We start from the raw sequence: 19,288 nt of genomic DNA, 5'->3' as shown, positions 1-19,288 counted from the left end.
CAAAAGCACATCGATGTGACAAAGGAACACGGGAGAAAATGAAGGTCAGTTTGTTGTGTTTGTTCTATTAAACCAGCAGGAAGGCTTCATGTAGGTTTCTCAGAGGAGACAAAGGGATCAAGTCTGAGGCCGCACCTTTTATTGAGCTGAAATAAAATTAATTCATACAAGCAGGAGAGTTCGCCATCAACAATCTAAAAACAGAGTAGTAAGGATATAAGGAAATCCTACCAATTTTAAGGCAGATTTGTATTTATAAAATATTGTCTTCAATCTTATCCTTAGCATTCTCACACACACACACACACACACACACACACACACAGACACTGAACTATGAATTAGAAACATAAGCAGGACAAGCCATGATTATGATCAAAATACATGTGTTTTTGTTTCATAACCTCATCTAAATTCCTCTTGCAATGAAATAAATTACATCACTACCAAATTACATCACTGTCTATATGCGGGAATGTGGAGAGAAGTTTAAGTGTGTATCTGTTTTTGCTCCTTAAATATAGTGTTACAAGGTAGTTAGGGTTATTCCCCTAAAATTATGAATGAGGGAACCGAAGGTTAGATCATCTAAAAGGTTGGCCCAGCCGGTGTGGCTCAGTGGTTGAGTATTGACCTATGAACCAGGAGGTCACAGTTCAATTCCAATCAAGGGCACATGCCCGGGTTGCAGGCTCGATTCCCAGTAGGGGGCATGCAAGAGGCAGCTGATCGATGACTCTCATCATTGATGTTTCTCTCTCTCTCTCCCTCTCCCTTCCTTGCCAAAATCAGTAAAAACATATTTTTAAAAATGTGATTTTATATGTAAGAAATACCAAATCCATAAATGTAGGTATATAATCAATTAAAATATCAAATCTATACATGTATCTTAATGGCAAAATCTGCATGAGACACAAACCGATGGGCCTTTTGAATTTCATTAGGAAAATGAATGGGGGGCAGTTGGGAAGGGCTGATGCATTTAAATGAGGCGACCTATGAAAAGCAGGCCTCCCTTAAAGAGACACAGCACTCACTGCTGCGGCCAAGGGACCCTTTCAGGCATGTTTCTAAGGGCGCCAGTGTATCTCTGCACCTGTTGCTAAGAGGAGGTATGACTGATCAAGCTGCGGAGTGAATGTGCCTCAAAAATGTTGAAAAATGGCCTCTCTGTCGTTCTCTCTCTGGTGAATAGAGATGTTTCTCTCTTAAGGGGGGAGTGGCAGACTGGCGGCATTCTCGGCGGAGACACCTGGGAAACTTGGCAACCTTGAGTGTCTTAGGCCGCCGCCATGAATGGCTGTACAGTAAGTGGGGAGCCGGGCAACCAGTCCTTTCTGGTGAATGAGGGCAGGGAATGCTAATGTCCTCGTTCCTGAGCTGTGAGACCAGCTCCCCATTCAAGCCTTGTTTTGCAGTACAGTTCGCTCCATCTCCCCAAGTTCAAAAATCATATCCTTTGGCTTGAATTTCAGAGTTTTAATTTTGTGAAAGGATCCTTGTGAGGTGGAGACAAATGTCAAAATTAAGTTATGTCTGCCCAGCTGGTGTGGCTCAGTGGTTGAGCACTGACCTATGAACCAGGAGGTCACGTTTGATTCCCCGTCAGGGCACATGCTGGGGTTGGAGCTTGATCCCCAGTGTGGGGCGTGCAGGAGGCAGCCGATCCATGATTCTCATCGTTGATGTTTCTAACTCTCTCTCCCTCTCCCTTCCTCTCTCTGAAATCAATTAAGAGCATTCGAGGAAAATTAAGTTACTCCTGGTCCTGCCATTTCTAGTTTTGGGAAATAAAAGGAATGCCTTGTTTAATCTGAGATGCACTGTTATGCTTGCCATTAGACGTAGGCTGTGCCCATGCGAGTCTGAGCTGGCCCTGCTGCATCACTCGCTGTCCCTCTCGGTGTGGCAGCCACGCTGGTCCGGTGCCCTCCCCTTAGCAGAGCTGCTCCCTCTGCACAGGTTCAGCCTTGCGGAGATAACAGGTTCTAACCCTCTGGCTCTCTGTCCAGGTATCACCTCCCAGAGCAGCTCCCCGAAGCCCCGAGTGCTATTCTCTATCGCATCATATGCTCAATCTTTCTCCTGGCGCTTCTGCATCCTTACTATTTCCTGTTTATTACTTCTCGTATTTATCGAGGAGTGAATCCACAGTGGGACCAGGTCTCCTTTTCAGCATTGTGGTCTTAATCCAAAAATACAAAACACAGAAACACAAAAACCCACAGTGCCGGTGGTTGATTTTTTTTTATAATTTAGTTTTCTGTTGGGTTTGGTTTTTATGAAACCTTAAGTATAGAGACTTGAGCTCATCATACATGGCTCATAGTTATACTTTTCTTTCTTGCCTCATTCCATGTATACATGTATTCTGGTCTTTTACTCGTTAGCCCACTTCCATCTGATGGGCTCCCACTCTACTGGGCTTGACAGATGTCTTTAAAGGTGGCCCTGGCATTGTGAAATGTGGAGTGGTGATTCTCACATTTGCATATTTAATTTGCATGAATTGTAGCATGTATTTTCTTACTTTTTCTCATAGAATGTTTTCGAGATCCACGCAATTTCCGTACCTGCATTTTGTGGGTTCTCATTGTTGCATAGTGGAATCCACCATAGTTGCCATGCATTCCTTAGTGAGTTGTGAGTCTGGATATGGGGAGTGCTTAGTTCCCTTGTTTTTTTTAAATCGGTGACTTTTGTGAAATGGAAGGGTAGGCGGCAGTCATCTGAAGGCTATCCTTCCAGAATGTCCATTGGGAGGAGGTGTCAGTGCCCTGGCAGGTGAACCTGTGTGAGTGTCACAACGTAAACAAACACAATAGGGACTTGAAAGAGCCTCATTGAAAGAGCCCAGGATGGTCCTAGTTTGGTAGCGCGAGTGGAGCAGGCCTTGGTGGTGTGGGGACTTGTGCCTCTGCCCCACGTGGTCATTGGAGGTCCTGCTGAGTGGCAGTTTGCATTTTCAGCGAGTGGCTTCCAAGGTTCCCGGGCCACCAACATCCGGCCAGTGAGAGGCGTCAGAGTGAGTGGACCGGCACCTAACTCACGTCAAGAACTCCTGCGAGGCCAAATCTGGATGTGAAGCTGACTGGGAAGTATAGGCACTTCCTGGTGATGCCTCCAAACCACCACGCTAACTCGGGTTGTTGAGAAAATTAAGCAAGATGACCAGGGGGTGCTCTTGGAACCATGTCTTGACTATAGAAAGGTCTCAAAAGGTATTAGGTTGAAAGGATGTGTGTGGGCAGCCACATTGCTTTAGCACAGCGGTTCTCAACCTGTGGGTCGAGACCCCTTTGGGGGTCAAACGACCCTTTCACAGGGGTCGCCTAAGACCATCGGAAAACACATATATAATTACATATTGTTTTTGTGATCAATCACTATGCTTTAATTATGTTCAATTTGTAACAATGAAAATACATCCTGCATATCAGATATTTACATGACGATTCCTAACAGTAGCAAAATTGCAGTGATGAAGTAGCAACGAAAATAATTTTATGGTTGGGGGTCCCCACCACATGAGGAACTGTATTAAAGGGTCGCGGCATTAGAAGGTTGAGAAGCACTGCTTTAGCGGCTTTGCTCAGGACTTCCAGAATTAGCAAGTTTTTGCTCTCGTGAGACGATTAAAATAATGCTTAGCATAGAAGGTCTGAGGCCACTGAATCTAGTAATCGGCTACTTCACAAGAGGGAGTCAGAATATTTTGATGGCCCTGGTCGGTGTGGCTCAGTGGTAGGGCATTGGCCTGAGCTTGGAAGGGTCCTGGGTTCCATTGCCAGCCCCGTGCGGGAGGCAGCCAGTCTGAGTGTCTCTCTCACATCTCTCTCTCTCTCCTCCTTCCCTCCCACTCTCTAAAAATCCATGGAAAAAATATCCTTGGGTGAGAATTAACACACACACACACACACACACACACGTTTCGATGAAAGGCTTGAGTAAAACACACCAAAAAGAGAGCGAAGCGTTTGGCCACTTTAGACCCCCAATTGCTCAAAGACCAGAGAGCGTGAGGACACAGGGCAACCAGGTTGGGGAAGTTTGAAGCAAAGACATTTCTGAAAAATGTCTTTAACGGCAAAGATCCGAGTCATCTCTTATTTGCTCAGAGAAAACTGCCAGCCAGAGAGATCAAGTAACGTCCAAATCAGACAGATCTTGACAGCAAAACCAGAATTGCTATCTGGACATGCTTCCAGAATTCTCTCCTGATGCCGCACTTGGCTGTTAACACTGGTTCCTTGCCGGGCCCTTCCTGTTTGCAAGGACAACCCCACGTAGGTTTGTCTCCAGAAAGTCAGAAGATAAACTCATGCCTCCAAAATAGATCTGTGCTTCTTAAAGGATTTTTCTCTAAAGAACAGACTTGTGTGCACCGTGTTGATTTAAAATTAGGACTGGCTGTCTGAGTCGCTCGCTTCCCATCATTATTTACCTCTTATTCTGTCTTGCTTTGAGAAGGATAACGGGCAAATAGCTTTCTCGGTGTTATCCATTACAGCATGTGGAATTAATTTATTTCTCCCTAAATCCTCGGTGGCTTCTGGAAGAGAATGCTAGAGGAATAAGGAGGACTGCTAACTAGGCAGCTAAAAGCCACCTCTTGTTTGCTAACCTTATCTGCAGTTTCAGAGTCTTCATCCCGTCGGTAGGATTCTCATTCCTCACCTCAGGCACGCTGCTCGAGACATAGACTGGCTCTATGTCCTTACTGCTGAGAAACTGTACCTGTTCTCGTACATGGTGCATAAAGAATTTCATGCTACAATTACCTACCGCATGAATTATAAATATCCCCAGGACTGGTAAATAGCGTAGCATTGCAAACCAAAATTATAGTTTAACGCATACTTGTACATAGCTAACCAGAGATATGACTCTGTGTGCCTGCTTGTTAGTAGACTTTCAAGTGTTTATTTTTATAAAGTGATAATAATCATACATTTAAAAGATTTAAAATACATATTTTATTTATTTCAGAGAGGAAGGGAGAGGGTGAGAGAGATAGAAACATCAGTGATGAGAATCATTTGATGGGCTGCCTTCTGCACGCCCCCTACTGGGAATCAAGCCCACAACTGGGGCATGTGCCCTGACCTGGAATTGAACCGTGACCTCCTGGTTCATAGGTTGATGCTCAACCACTGAGCCATGCTGGCTTGGCTAAAATATTTTAAAATTATTTTGCCTTTTGTACTTTCCATTGAGGAATTTGTATTGAACCTAAAGGCACTCTTTGGTCTACTGCAAGTAGGAAATGCAGGCTTCAACTGAGTAGCCATGAGCTTCCATTACTATGCACAGAAAGGAAGAATGAATATTAAAAAACAGTGGGTACCTCTGCTATACCATCCCATCGCGATTTTAATTTTCAAGTGTTTGATCCATGTTGGGAAAAGTAGCCAATTCCATAAACTATCATCAAATGAACTGTGCAGAAAATCAATTACATATTCTGAATAGCTATCTCATTCTCACTGCTTTTGCCTTCATCCTTATCAACAAAGGCCTTATGTTAAGGATTGTTCAGATGAAATGCCCAACATATTATTTACAAAGAACTAAGATAGACTTTCAGGAATTATTTTCAAAGAGAGCCAGGATATATTTGCATATCTACAGATCTTTCGATAGCATTTTATGTGCACACCTCTGCATTCCACATATATTTTTATACTAGAGGCCCAATGCACAAAATTCATGCAAGAATAGGCCTTCCTTCCCCTGGCTGCCAGCACCGGCTTCCCTCTGGCACCCAGGACCCGGGTTCCCTCGCAGCCCCAGCTTAGTCCGGAAGGACGTCTGGTCTAATTAGCATATTATGCTTTTATTATTATAGTTATACTACATATATTCACTTTTCTTTAGAATGTACTTGATAGAGAAGCTCTTTATTCTGCCTCATTCTTCAATGCTTCGGGACAGCATGACCTTTATTCAGCTGAAAGGACCCTCATTAGGAGTTTGAGTGCTTATGTTCGAGACCTTGTTCTACTACCAATTATCTGTGTGACCTTGGGAAATTATCCTCACCAATCAGGTTTCAATTTCCTCGTCCGCCAAATGAAGGTGTTGGACAAGGTGATCTCCAAGGTCCTACCTTCCCTGCTCTAATTTCCAGGATTCTCTGACTCAGGGCATGTGGTGAATGCTGATCTAATTAATTTTCTTAGTCACCTTCATGAGACCCGACAGAATGTATTTCCTCACGATGTTGGAGAAGGGGATGCGTATGTCTGTCAAGATTTCAGTGAAGTATGAAGTGTGGTGTTGAGTTTCTGATCCTGTACTGCATGGGACAACCACTCTCTCTTTTCTTTGTTCTTCTAACATCGACATTGAACATCCCTGCCTCCTGATAAGCTGTGAAATGGTATCAAATTAATTTTAATACCCTCGTAGTTACATGTAGTGCCTCGTGTTCAAAACTTTCTTACATACCGAGTGTAAACACACAAGCTTTCTAAAATAGGTTTTAAACTGTTTCAATCAAAATGCTGTCTTTAAATAGGGTCATGTATCATTTTCGTGTATCCATTATTTGCATTGCAAATGAGCAGCTCCTGCATGTCCTACATTTTACTGGACTTCAAGAATAAAAACGTAAGATATGGCTCTCAGCCCTCAAAAATTTAGGATTATGTAGGGGTGTGTACTATATAACGTGTAGAGATACATTAAATGGCTTCAGATCACGAGGGGGTAGAGGAGCTGAAGATAAGTTGGGAACTCTCTTGTCCATAAACATAAGGGCAGGGCTTAGGCCAGGTTGGGTGCAGCTTTCTAAACAAAGGAAATTATTTAACCAGAGATGCAGCAGTGAGTTCATTTAGCTAACACTCTGAAGAGAGTGCTTACAGACGGACAGAAAGACACCAATTCCAGGCGCCACCTGACACCAGATGGTAAGGGGGGACTCCTTCTTCCTCTCCTGTCGAATCATGTGGATGTTCATTTAGAAAAGAATTTTTAAATAAGTTTTCAAATAAACCACATAATTTGGTGACAGAATGAGTAGGACCAAGAGACAGGTGACACAGTGAAACAGCCCAGCCAGTGTGGCTCGGTGGTTGAGTGTTGACCTGTGGACCAGGAGGTCATTGATCTTTCACTCCCGGTTGGGCTGGATCCCTAGTGTGGGGACGTGCCGGAGGCAGCCGATCAATGATTCTCTCTCATCACTGATGCTTCTATCTCCCTCTCCCTTCCTCTCTAGAATCAACAAAAATTTATTTAAAACAGGGCATGATTCAAATTAGACATGCTGATTTAACTCGATAATGGGGCTTAAGGGGGAGAGGGCCCATAGGCAGTTGGAGGGAAATGTGTGTTGTCACGCCACTGGGTAATAATCCATGTAACATATTATTCTCCACAGGGCGTCACCCCAGTATTTATTCCCCTTCACTTAACTTATATTGTGTCCCCTGTGCAAGCCTCAGTCCAGGTATCATCCTTTTTTAATTTCCACCCCCATGATTTGTATTTTCTTAACTCCTCCTACACTTGTAGCTTAAAATTCCTCCTACACTGCTGTAAACTACCACAACCTACAATTTGCTTTTTATTTAGATTACATGTTTATTACATATATTTATGCATTTCTAGTGTAACATGCACTAGGAATTCACAAAATCTCCTGTTTATTTTTTGATCCCCACTTTCCCACTCCCCTCACATAATATTATCTAAAATGATGCTAGATATGTAATTAGAACTTAATAAGTACTTACTGACGACACTTCCATATTCATGCTTCTGCAAGCTTTCCATAAGTAGACTGATTTCTTTTTCTGAATTTTAACCTATTTCAGAATAGGGGAACAAGGTCCTAACATGTTTAGCATTTATTTATAGAAACATTCCTTTGCTTTTAGAACTAAATGCAGGGAAAGGCCCGTTCCAATGGCATTTTTGGTGCAGATTGCTTTCAAATGGGCATGGGTAGCCATCCAGCTCTGATTTTTACCATTTTGGTTTTATCTCTAATATTAATACAGCATTTTCTTGGAGGCTATAACAGTAACAGCTAGCCCTTAAGGAAGCAAACGACAGTTCCAACCAAGCACATTGTGAGTCCCTGTCAGTAGGAGGTCGTCTTTCAAGACTTTTTTTTCAGTTTTGCAAATTCGTCTGATCTATTCATCGTTGCATATTTAATTTCATTTCACAGCATTTCCACCTTGGTGGACTACATGGTATGTTATGTTAAATGGTCCCTTGTTTGCATTTTCCCGTGTTTGATTTAAATTCTGTATGATATGTCATAGTTTAAATTAACCTTTTTGAGGGCGGGAAGGGATCTACACACTGAGATGCGCTGTGAGTACTGTAGGTACTGAATTCAAGTGATATATTTTTAAACTATTTTTTAATTGATTTCAGAGAGGAAGGGAGAGGGGGTAAGAGAGAGAGAGAAACATCAATGATGAGAGAATCTTCCAGAGGCTGCCTCCTGCACGCCCCACACTGGGGATCGAGCCCGCAGCCCGGGCACGTACCCTGACTGGGAATCAAACCATGACCTCCTGGTTCATAGGTTGATGTTTAACCACTGAGCCACACCAGGTGGGATCAATAAGTGTTTTTACAATGAACACATGAATGGATAATTTAGGTTTTGTCTATTTCTCTCCCCATCTCTTCTGTCTCGGTGCTGGCACTCATTCTTCCCACCATTATGCACAGATGGGTCTTTGAGAATCGACTGAAGTTTTAGTTACCTGAAGGAAATACTATTACCTTTTACTGTGCCTTTAAAAAGGAGCGAGTTTCATGGCAATGCAGTATTAAGACGTGCAGACGGGTATCATATTGCCAAGTCCCAGCTCCTCCATTTCAGGGTTCATGTTCAAAATCACTTCCTTCCTCTTCTGAAAAACAGAAGAGATATTAGTACCTGTCTCTGCTTCATGTTGAGTCTCAAATTACTTCAAAAGGGGACGGTGTTTAGAAACATGCCTGGGACGTAGCAGACAGTCAATATTCGCTGCTATGGTGAAGTTAGGTTCTTATTAAGACACTTCTCGATTGCAAAAGTTGCAATATAAACACTAGTTAACAAATAAATACCCCTGCTCATGCACAAAGTAATCACTGTAAGGCTAAAGTGAAAGGAAAACTTAGCATTAGTGTGTAGTTAAGCTGAAAATATAACCAAATATGTTCAATTATAAGAGGCAGTATTGGTACTATATTTTTTATAATTACCTCATTTGAATTACTATTTTTTTCTGGATGCAAGGAACTATATTTCCTAATGAAAGAATTACAAGTATGCCTGGCTGGCATGGTTCAGTGGTTGAGTGTTGACCTATGAACCAGGCAGTCATGGTTCGATTCCCTGTCAGGGCACAAGCCCGGGTTGCAGGCTCCATCCCCAGTGTGGGGCATGCAGGAAGCAGCTGATCAATGGTTCTCTCTCAGCATTGATGTTTCTTTCTCTCTCTCCCTTCCTCTCTGAAATTATATATATAAAAGAATTACAAGCATAGGGCCGTCTATTTGGGGCAGGAGTTTCTCCTGTAATTGTGCTCATGGATCTGCTTACGGAGTAGAAAATCCTTTGCTCACATCCCTAACGTGCCAGGAATTCTTTACCTCCATGACCTCAGGAAAGTGTCCATCCTCCCTGAGGCTCAGTGATCTGCTCTGTAAAAAACAGCTTTAATAATACTCACCTCAGAGAAGCGAGGATCATGTGAAGGCATCAGGTAAAGCGCCTAAAATTGCTGAATAAATGTTGCATAGCTCTCTCTTCTGAGCGCCCAGGTGAAGGCCCTGTGGGGACAGCTGTGTCCATTGCAAACCCGTTTATTAACCTCATTCCTGTTGTATTCTGTACCATTTTATTTCTTATTTGCACAGGAGGAACAGAAGTGCAGGGGGAGACAGGGCGGGCTGCTATTTGGCTTACTTACACTCTACAGGCTATTTTTTAATGAGTATTTTTTAGGAAGTCGCAGGTTTGGAATCAGAGTTCTTTATAAACTGTGTGACTGTGTGTGTGTGTGTTTATGATTTGAAGCCAGAACATTAATTTAAATATAAAACGTAGTGACTCTGGAGTCACTTATGAGCTTTGTCTGTACTGTCCTCCCCAAAACACAAGACTCCTGGGTCTTGATGTCAACTTCCGGTCTCCAGGTAATTGAGGAGGGAAAGCTGAGGTGCAGTCACATCCAGAGAGTGGGATATTTTAAAAGCTGGTCTCATTTTCTCAAGTCAACAGCATGGGATAAGCAAAGAAATTAAGACTGGAACAGACTTAAGGGACATAACTACCTAATGAAATGAGTAGACTCTCTTTGGATCCTGATATTTAAGAATTAAAAATAATTATTTTTAGATTTTCAGGTAAATTGGAATATGGCCTGGCTATTTGTCACTGCCAATAAATTAGTTAATTTTGTTATGTGATAGTGGCGATTGTGATTATGTAAGTTAGTGTATCATCTTAACATTTTGTTGTTGTTAATCCTCATTTGAAGATATTTTTAAAGAGTGGGAGGGAGGGGGAGAGAGAGAGGGAGAAAACTGATGTGAAAGAGACACGTTGATTGGTTGCCTCTCTCACATGCCCCAACCAGGGCCAGGGATCGAGCCTGCAAACCAGGTACATGCCCCGGACAGGCATCATACCCAGGACCCTTCAGTCTGCAGGCCGACGTTCTATCCACAGAGCCAAATGGGCTAGGCCTGCAGCTAGATTTAAAGAAGCAAGAATCTTTTGAAGTTGAATAACTGAGGATTATGCTGTCCCTATACCCAAGCACTGTGTTTCCCAGTCCTGCAGAGAAACGGGCATTTGTCTGTGTGTTCAGAAATGTCCAGAACCCCAGGGCACACACCTTCATTGAATCCAATAGAATCCCAGATATCTACCTGAGTAGCTCCCACACACGCATCCCTTCAATCTCTCTTCAGGTAACTACTCTATAAATAAAAACTCATCTTTATCTCACTCAATCTCTGAATCAGAAAATCTATTAAGACAGGTAATGGAAACATGTTCGTTTGAAATTGTGTCTGGTCCCTTTAGAATGTGGTGTTTACCCCCACGACTGACATTGTGAGAACGCTTGAGGAGGCTCACCCCTGCGTGGCTATCCAGTTAGAAGGGAGGCGTGCTACCTGGAATTTAATTTGTCACACAGATAACAGAAGAGACAGCAGGTGTTTCGGCCTAACCCCGTTGGTTATGATTAGAGGTATTACCCAGCTATGAAAATGAATGTTGACATACCACTTCGAGAGCTCATTTTCTCCTGCGGGTGACATGCCATCGCATAGTTGCATCGCGTGTGTCCCCACCTGCCAGAGGAAACGCATTATTTGTTGGGGCCATTCGTCCTAAAAGCAGATATTGTCTACTTCAATCAATTTTCAGCTATTAATGGGAGCTTTTAACTGCATTGGTGAAAGGCAGATATGTTCAATTAGTATATTTTTTCAGGAGCGATATGACATTTACTCGGAGGACAAATGTAAGGCTGCCAGAACCTATTGTAACCTGTAGATAAAAATTAACACATATAAGCCATGATGGAGGCAGCTGTAGGGAACAATTCATTTGCCACTGACTGTACAGTCTACAGGAGGCGATGAATGGTGATTGCCTTCTAGGTATGGAATGAAAAGAATAAGAATAGAGTATATACAAGGGCAAAAAAAAAAAGCATGTCTGGCTGGTGTGGTACAGCCTCATTTTGAAGCTATTTCTCTTCTTTCCTGAAAAATTTTTCAAGTTTAAAAATTTTTTTAAAAAGTTAAATTTTGCTTTGTTGGTGATCTTTCCGGTAAGTGAAAAATCCACATGCAGTCTTGAAATCTGCTCCACCTCCTATTTTTAACCAAATTTTTACAAGGAGAGAAAAAAAAAAGACTTTCTATTGTATTTCTTTTTCCTTGAAAAATCTGTTCCTCCTTGCAAAATACAATAAAATAGTCAAAACACAACAAGGAGCAGCAAGGAAGGAAATCCACAGGCCAGCTCCTCTGTCCGGGTCCCCGGGCTCTGGCAGGACGCCCATCAATATTCATACATGGGAAGTAGAGACACAAAACTGAGACACACTCCCCCAGAAGTGCATCTGCGGGCACGGGAAAGGGCTGGGAGAGACTGGAAGCTGGAGGACCGTTGCTTTTGTAAAAAAGTGCCCCAGCGATTCCGTGGTGCCCTAGTTTTGCGAGCAGCCTTTTAGCCTGAGGTCTGTTTATTTCATTGTTTGTCCTTGTGATTTGGAAACGTGATTAGAGCTTTTCAGTGAGAGATGAATTGTCTGGGGAATGTATGCTATGGTTTCAGGGAAGAAAATGTAATTTTCAAGCCAGATCGGCTATATATTTTATATTCTTTATATTAGGTGGCCATAAATGGAACTACAGCAAGAAAGTGGGAAAAGCGGGGGGAGGGAAATGAACTTGAGAGTTAGGTCTTCACAACTATATTAAATGTGTATTTTAGCCTGGCTCAGTGGTTGAGCATCAACCTATGAACCAGGAATCTACCACGGTTGGATTCTCAATCAGGGCACATACCTGGGTCGCAGGCTCGATCCACAGTAGGGGCTGTGCCAGAGGTAGCCGATCAGTGATTCTCTCTCATCATCAATATTTCTACTTCTCTCTTCCTTTCTCTCTGAAATCAATAAAATATATATTTTTTAAAAATGGTGGCAGTGTAAAGGATTGAGTACATTTTGCAGAAAATCTCATGTATATTACATAATGAACACTGGAAAGGCATAAGGATATCAAAAGTAGGTACAATTTCTGTGTCTGCTCTGAGACAACGTGGCAGTATTCTAAGCACAGGCATACAGGCTGAGCCGAACTATCTCTCACAAGAACGCAATATAGGAGATATTGCAGTTCCCATTTTTCACATGAGGGGAAGTGGGTTACACAACCTGCCCTAATATTCCATGATCGTACAGCTAGTATGAGAAAACATTTTCTGAATGCACAGCCACACTTTTCCTTCATTATTTAACAGATTTTTTGTTTTAATGTTTTCGTTGATTTTTAGAGAGGAAGGGAGATGGATAGAGAGAATATCATCAGCTGCCTCCTGCACGCCCCACACTGGGGATCCGAGCCCACAACCTGGGCATGTGCCCTGATCAGGAATCAAACCGTGACCTCCTGGTTCATAGGTCGATGCTCAACCACTGAGCCATGCAGGCCGGCTATTTTACAGATTGTAAACACACCTAGAGTGTCTGAGCCCTAGTGGGTTTGGCTCAGTGGATAGAGCGTCAGCCTGCGGACTGAAGGGTCCTGGGTTCAATTCCAGTCAAGGGCACATACCTGAGTTGCAGGCTCCATCCTGGCCCTGGTCGAGGTGTGAGTGGGAGGCAACCTGTTGATGTGTCTCACATTGCTGTTTCTCTCTCTCTGTCTCCCCGCTCCCTTCTACTCTCTCTAAAAATCAGTAGAAACTCCTTGGGTGAGGATTAACAAAAAAAGAGTCTGAATAAGGTGAGGAAACAGGAAAATAACATCTTAAATTGGCTTCATGATTTGCCTGATTTTGGGGAAGAAATGAGAAAAAATTGTTAATGATTCAAATCAAACACATTAAATTGACACACTTAACCCTTATTAAAAGAACTTGTAGTTGGTTTTAATGAGATATTTTCGACAATTTCTTTGAGCAGCCTGTAAGTAAAAAATCAAACATGTTTCAATAATATTTTCCCTCTCAGTAGGTACTTGTTCTTTCAATGTTGATAAACCCCTAGGATTTAAATCCATTGATTGACGATTTGGTGCTGTTTATTTTTCTTTTATTTTCTATTTAGGGCTTCCTGTGACAGGAGGGCTTTATGAGGCGAAGCTAAGGATGAATGAAGGAACAGTCCTCATCTATACACCCTAATTCTCCTCTAGATAGTTTATGAAAAGCCACTTTTATTTCCTGTTGTTGGATATCTTTTCAGAACAATAACCGACCAAACTCTATACACCATCAGCTTCCAAGTATACTAGTGAGACCACATGCAATCTCTTCAGAAGGAATTATCTATAGCCAATCTTGTGCAGAAATAAAATGTATATATAATATACAAATATAATATATAATAAATATATATATAATATACAAATATAATATATAATAGATGATATACAAATATATAATAGATGTTTGTATATTATATAACATGACTATATAGTATATAAGTGTATATACTATATAAACATAACTATATTATTTAAATATATATAATTTATGTATAGTATACAAATATACAGGTATATTTCTTCAATGGTGAACTATATGGATCTTTTTTAAAAACATATTTTGATTTCAGAGAGGAAGGGAGAGAGAGAGAGTGATAGAAACATCAATGATGAGAGAGAATCATTGATCAGCCGCCTCCTGCACACCCCACCCTGGGGATGGAGCCCACATCCTGGGCACATGCCTGACCAGGAATCTAACCAGGACCTTCTGGCTCATAGGTTGATGCTCAACCCCTGAGCCACGCCCGCGAGGCTCTCTGGACCTTTCACCTCAGTTACTAGTGAATCACTGGCTGGAGCCGACCTGAAGGAACCAGAGCGAAGCTCAGGGCGCAGTCTGACTTCGCTGCAGCCCCCACCCGGTGCCCGTACTGACCCCGATTCTCCCTGTTCTGTGTTCCAGAACCGCCACCTACTGGCTCACGCGCATCCAGTCCTTCCTCTACTGCAACGAGAATGGGCTCCTGGGCAGCTTCTCGGAGGAGACGCACTCCTGCACCTGCCCCAGCGACCAGCTGGCCTGCACGGCCGCCCTGCCCTGCACGGTGGGCGACGCGGCCGCCTGCCTGGCCTGCGCCCCCGACAACCGCACCCGCTGCGGCGCCTGCAACACGGGCTACATGCTGAGCCAGGGCCTGTGCAAGCCCGAGGTGGCCGAGTCCACCGACCACTACATCGGCTTCGAGACCGACCTGCAGGACCTGGAGCTGAAGTACCTGCTGCAGAAGACGGACCGGCGCCTCGAGGTGCACGCCATCTTCATCAGCAACGACATGCGCCTCAACAGCTGGTTCGACCCCTCGTGGCGCAAGCGCATGCTGCTCACCTTGAAGAGCAACAAGTACAAGTCCAGCCTGGTGCACATGATCCTGGGCCTGTCGCTGCAGATCTGCCTGACCAAGAACAGCACCCTGGAGCCCGTGCTGGCCGTGTACATCAACCCGTTCGGGGGCAGCCACTCGGAGAGCTGGTTCATGCCCGTCAGCGAGGACAGCTTCCCCGACTGGGAGCGGACTAGGCTGGACCTGCCCCTGCAGTGCTACAACTGGTCCCTGACGCTGGGCAACACGTGGAAGACGTTCTTCGAGACGGTGCACATCTACCTGCGGAGCCGCATCCGCTCCAGCGGCCCCAACGGCAACGAGAGCGTCTACTACGAGCCGCTGGAGTTCATCGACCCGGCGCGCAACCTGGGCTACATGAAGATCAACCACATCCAGGTGTTCGGCTACAGCATGCACTTCGACCCCGAGGCCATCCGGGACCTGATCCTGCAGCTGGATTACCCCTACACTCAGGGATCCCAGGACTCGGCGCTGCTGCAGCTGGTGGAGATCAGGGACCGGGTCAACAAGCTGTCGCCGCCCGGCCCGCGCCGCCTGGACCTGTTCTCCTGCCTGCTCCGCCACCGGCTCAAGCTGGCCACCAGCGAGGTGGTGCGGATCCAGGCCGCCCTCCAGGCCTTCAATGCCAAATTGCCCAACACCGTGGATTACGACACGACCAAATTATGTAGTTAACCCGTCACGTCAAGCACAAACCCAAACCCCGGGAGGAGTTTTTACAGTGCTTTTTGTGCAACCGTTTCTGTTTGGAAGAGTACATTTAAAAAAAAAACACACACACACACTCACACACAAAATTGTCTTTTCAATATCTTGTCTTATATCCGTCAATAACGTTGGATGGCAGTTTCCACCCGTGGACTTGCTGACCATGAATATATTCCACTGCAGTCTTGGTTGATGAATGAAATAAATACTGACACCCGTCTAGAAGACAGTCTACTTTTTACAATAAATTTCATTTGTAATTTTATATGTTCCGTGGCAATGCTTTTGTGCATTACATCCTCTGGAGGGAACATAAAAAGATACCAATAAAATTTTGTAGCTGAACAGTTATTAAAAGAAGTGCTGTGGGATTCTTTTTTTTTCCCCATGAAATGAGTTCTATTTGGATACATGGCTTGTTAGCACCTGGGGAAAATTCACCAAGATTTTTTAAAATGGGAACATTTGAAAGTCCCTCTCAACCGCCTTCAGGGAAAGCCCAACAAGATAGAATGCTTGGGAAGCAGTTGATACATTATTACTCGTATTACCCGTACTTGCAAACCATTCTAAGAGACACCATCACTATTATAATAAGCAGGTAAAGTATTTCCCAACTAAATATCAGACCATTTCGGGAAACATACTTAAAAAGGTGATTAGAAGCACATCATAGACAAAGGAAACTCTTAGTTTTTTTTTTTGTTTTTTTTTTTTTTAGCAACTTGCTTAGCCATTGTTTTTCTAAATTCTAATAACCTATAGTCAGTATACGACACACAATCATTTTCACTTCATGTACTGAAAACCTAGTTACTCCAACATTTTACCAATGTCAATTGTATAACTTCCAGAATTTACAAATAGTACTGTATTGGTATAAAATAAATAATCAAATAACTGATGTAAAGAAACATTTTTTTTCCTCTCGGATAAACTATTACTAAAATACATTTTTTTAAAAAACACCCTTTCAATATAAAACTAATTTTATTTTTTTTTATTTTTATTTTTTTAAAATATATTTTATTGATTTTTTACAGAGAGGAAGGGAGAGAGATAGAGAGTTAGAAACATCGATGAGAGAGAAACATCGATCAGCTGCCTCTTGCACATCTCCCACTGGGGATGTGCCCGCAACCCAGATACCTGCCCTTGACTGGAATCGAACCTGGGACCTTTCAGTCCGCAGGCCGACGCTCTATCCACTGAGCCAAACCAGCCTCGGCAAAACTAATTTTAAATTTGTTTTAAAATGAGTTCCCATATTGCCCATGGTGTAATATTAGGTATATAATTAGTACTTTTTTCCCTGTGGATTTAAAATGCATTTTTTAAATTTAAATGCTTTATTGTTTAAAGTATTACATATGTCTTCCTTTCCCCCCATTGATCTCTCCCCGGCTGCTCCCACCCCCCTTAAATGCATTTGTGTAGATCTACCTGGATGTACCCGTCAAGTGTGATATGGTACTTACCACTCAGCTCTTGTCTAGATGGTTCATAAGCATTTCTTAGCATTTAAACAAATACCCCATCCGGCCCAGCTTACCTTCTGAGGCCATCGGGTCATTTTCCAGGGCTCGGAGAAATGAACAGAGTAAGACTGGCGACAAAAACATCACCCAGACATTCTGGATTCTCGAGATGTTTGTCTTTCTTTCCAAGGCATTTTAACAACAAGTAGTTCTGACAATAAATATGTATTCGATCTACCATAAGCAAAACACTGTTCTCGCATTGTTTGGGGTGGCTTGTAAGCAATTCAACAGGAAATAGAATTATTAAACACCATCATTTTGGTGTTACATCAAATATTCTCTTCCTTTGATTCTAACAACACCACGAGGTTATAGATTATTATTCCCCTTTTTTGGGTGAAAGACAGGCTCAGAGTGGTTGGTCAAACCAAGACGTTAAGAGACCAAGATTCCAACAGAGGTTTGGAAAAGTCAGAATTGCCATGAGGACCTTTATCAGAAGAACCCTGGAATCCTAGGCCCAGAAACCAACCAAGCAACACACACTGTCCCCAATGGACACAGGACGGCGGTCATTCCCTGGAACTTGAGGACATTGTCAGCCATGCTCGGCTCGCTCTGCCTTATGAGAGATAAGACCCTACAGCGACAGGTAAGGAAGAACTTAACTTCGTCTTGGGACATCCTGTTTTGGCACAGAAGTCCCTTGGTCAGGATCTAATTATCTGAGTGCCAGCTGCCTTGGCAACACTGTCACCATGACCTTTCTATCCGAGTCTGGTTTCCCCCGAAATACAGAGGTAATACGAATGCTTCTCTCCGCATGTTGTGTCTAAGGCACCATGAATACAGTGTAAGCGAACATACCAAGCAAATTCCCAAGTGTTCTACAGATTTAAACGATCAACACATATTTTTTATGTTTTTTATATTACCAGAATTTGGAAAAGCTCGTAGAAAAAGACAATTTTCAATAATAAATGTGGCTTAGGATTTGTAAGAAGCTACAGCTAGGTTTCCCAAATCAATGTGACCACTGAAAAGAACATCTGAAGTAAATCAAGCTCAGAGAGACTGGGATAAGAATCTCATTCTGATCCGGTGCCTGGATCATTTAATTAGAACAATAATCCTCTTGCAAAATTGCATTTCCCTCTGGTCATAGATACGGTATTTATAATTTGAAGCCACAGAGTCACAGATGTTAAGCTTGTGATATTCTTAGGCAATTATCTCGTAATTGACTGAATTTTTAAAACCTGAGAGTCGACATTTTGCCATGCCCATTTACTATCTCTGATTCTACTGCCATTGACATTCTACTTTCCTCCATCTATGTGATCAGATTTATGTTTCTACTTCCAGGTTTTCCTGGAGATAGAAATATAAATTATAATTCAATCACCCTATAATAGTTCAATATTTGATAAATATATGTCAGCTGGAAATTTTTACATCTCCATTTCTTTTACACGAAGGCAACATCAGCTCTTTTAATGAACTATGGATGGCTTGTGAATTAGAATAGCCATGTCAAATTATTTGATATTGAAGACATGTGGTAAATTAGTACATCTAAATGAAATTCAATCTGAAGCAAAAATTCCACACTTGAAATTATCTCATGTTCTGAAAATCAGACTAACCATTTAATGACCAAAGTACTATTTCATTCTATGGTTGTACACTGCAACTATCACATAAAAACTATCCTATGTAATACTTGATTAATTAAATATCTATGCAGTACTTACCATGAGTAAAGCACTGTTCTGAGAGCATGGGATTTTAAGATAAGGTAGTAACCTCACCACAGATTTCTAACTTGACTCTCCCTCCAACCAGCATTATTATGGGCATAAAACAGCCTTGAAGGGGTTCAGAAGTTGGCTAATACAGGAGCCTTTAAAAAAAATGGTGAGTCTACCGTATTGCTGGAAATCCATAATTGATCTTTACTCTCTAATTTCCTTGGTAATTTTTCCAGTTCCATTC

General features: G+C 42.6%; 1 protein-coding gene across 2 annotated transcripts in view; it reads left to right on the top strand.

The window, feature by feature from the left end:
* BRINP3 (BMP/retinoic acid inducible neural specific 3) overlaps positions 1-15,805 on the top strand; it is a 147,732-nt gene extending 131,927 nt beyond the window's left edge. Inside the window, exon 7 of one of the 2 annotated variants that reach the window (XM_023758597.1) lies at positions 14,663-15,805. In XM_023758597.1, coding sequence (XP_023614365.1) covers positions 14,663-15,779 — 1,117 coding nt within the window. In that variant the 3' untranslated portion in view covers positions 15,780-15,805. The remainder of the gene's footprint in view (positions 1-14,662) is intronic. The other variant, XM_014460549.2, reaches the window with a different exon arrangement.
* Positions 15,806-19,288: the final 3,483 nt, after the last annotated feature.

The sequence above is a fragment of the Myotis lucifugus genome, unplaced genomic scaffold (assembly GCF_000147115.1).
Source record: "Myotis lucifugus unplaced genomic scaffold, Myoluc2.0 scaffold_133, whole genome shotgun sequence".
Classification (NCBI taxonomy): domain Eukaryota; kingdom Metazoa; phylum Chordata; class Mammalia; order Chiroptera; family Vespertilionidae; genus Myotis; species Myotis lucifugus.
This window is presented reverse-complemented; position numbering and strand designations above follow the sequence as displayed.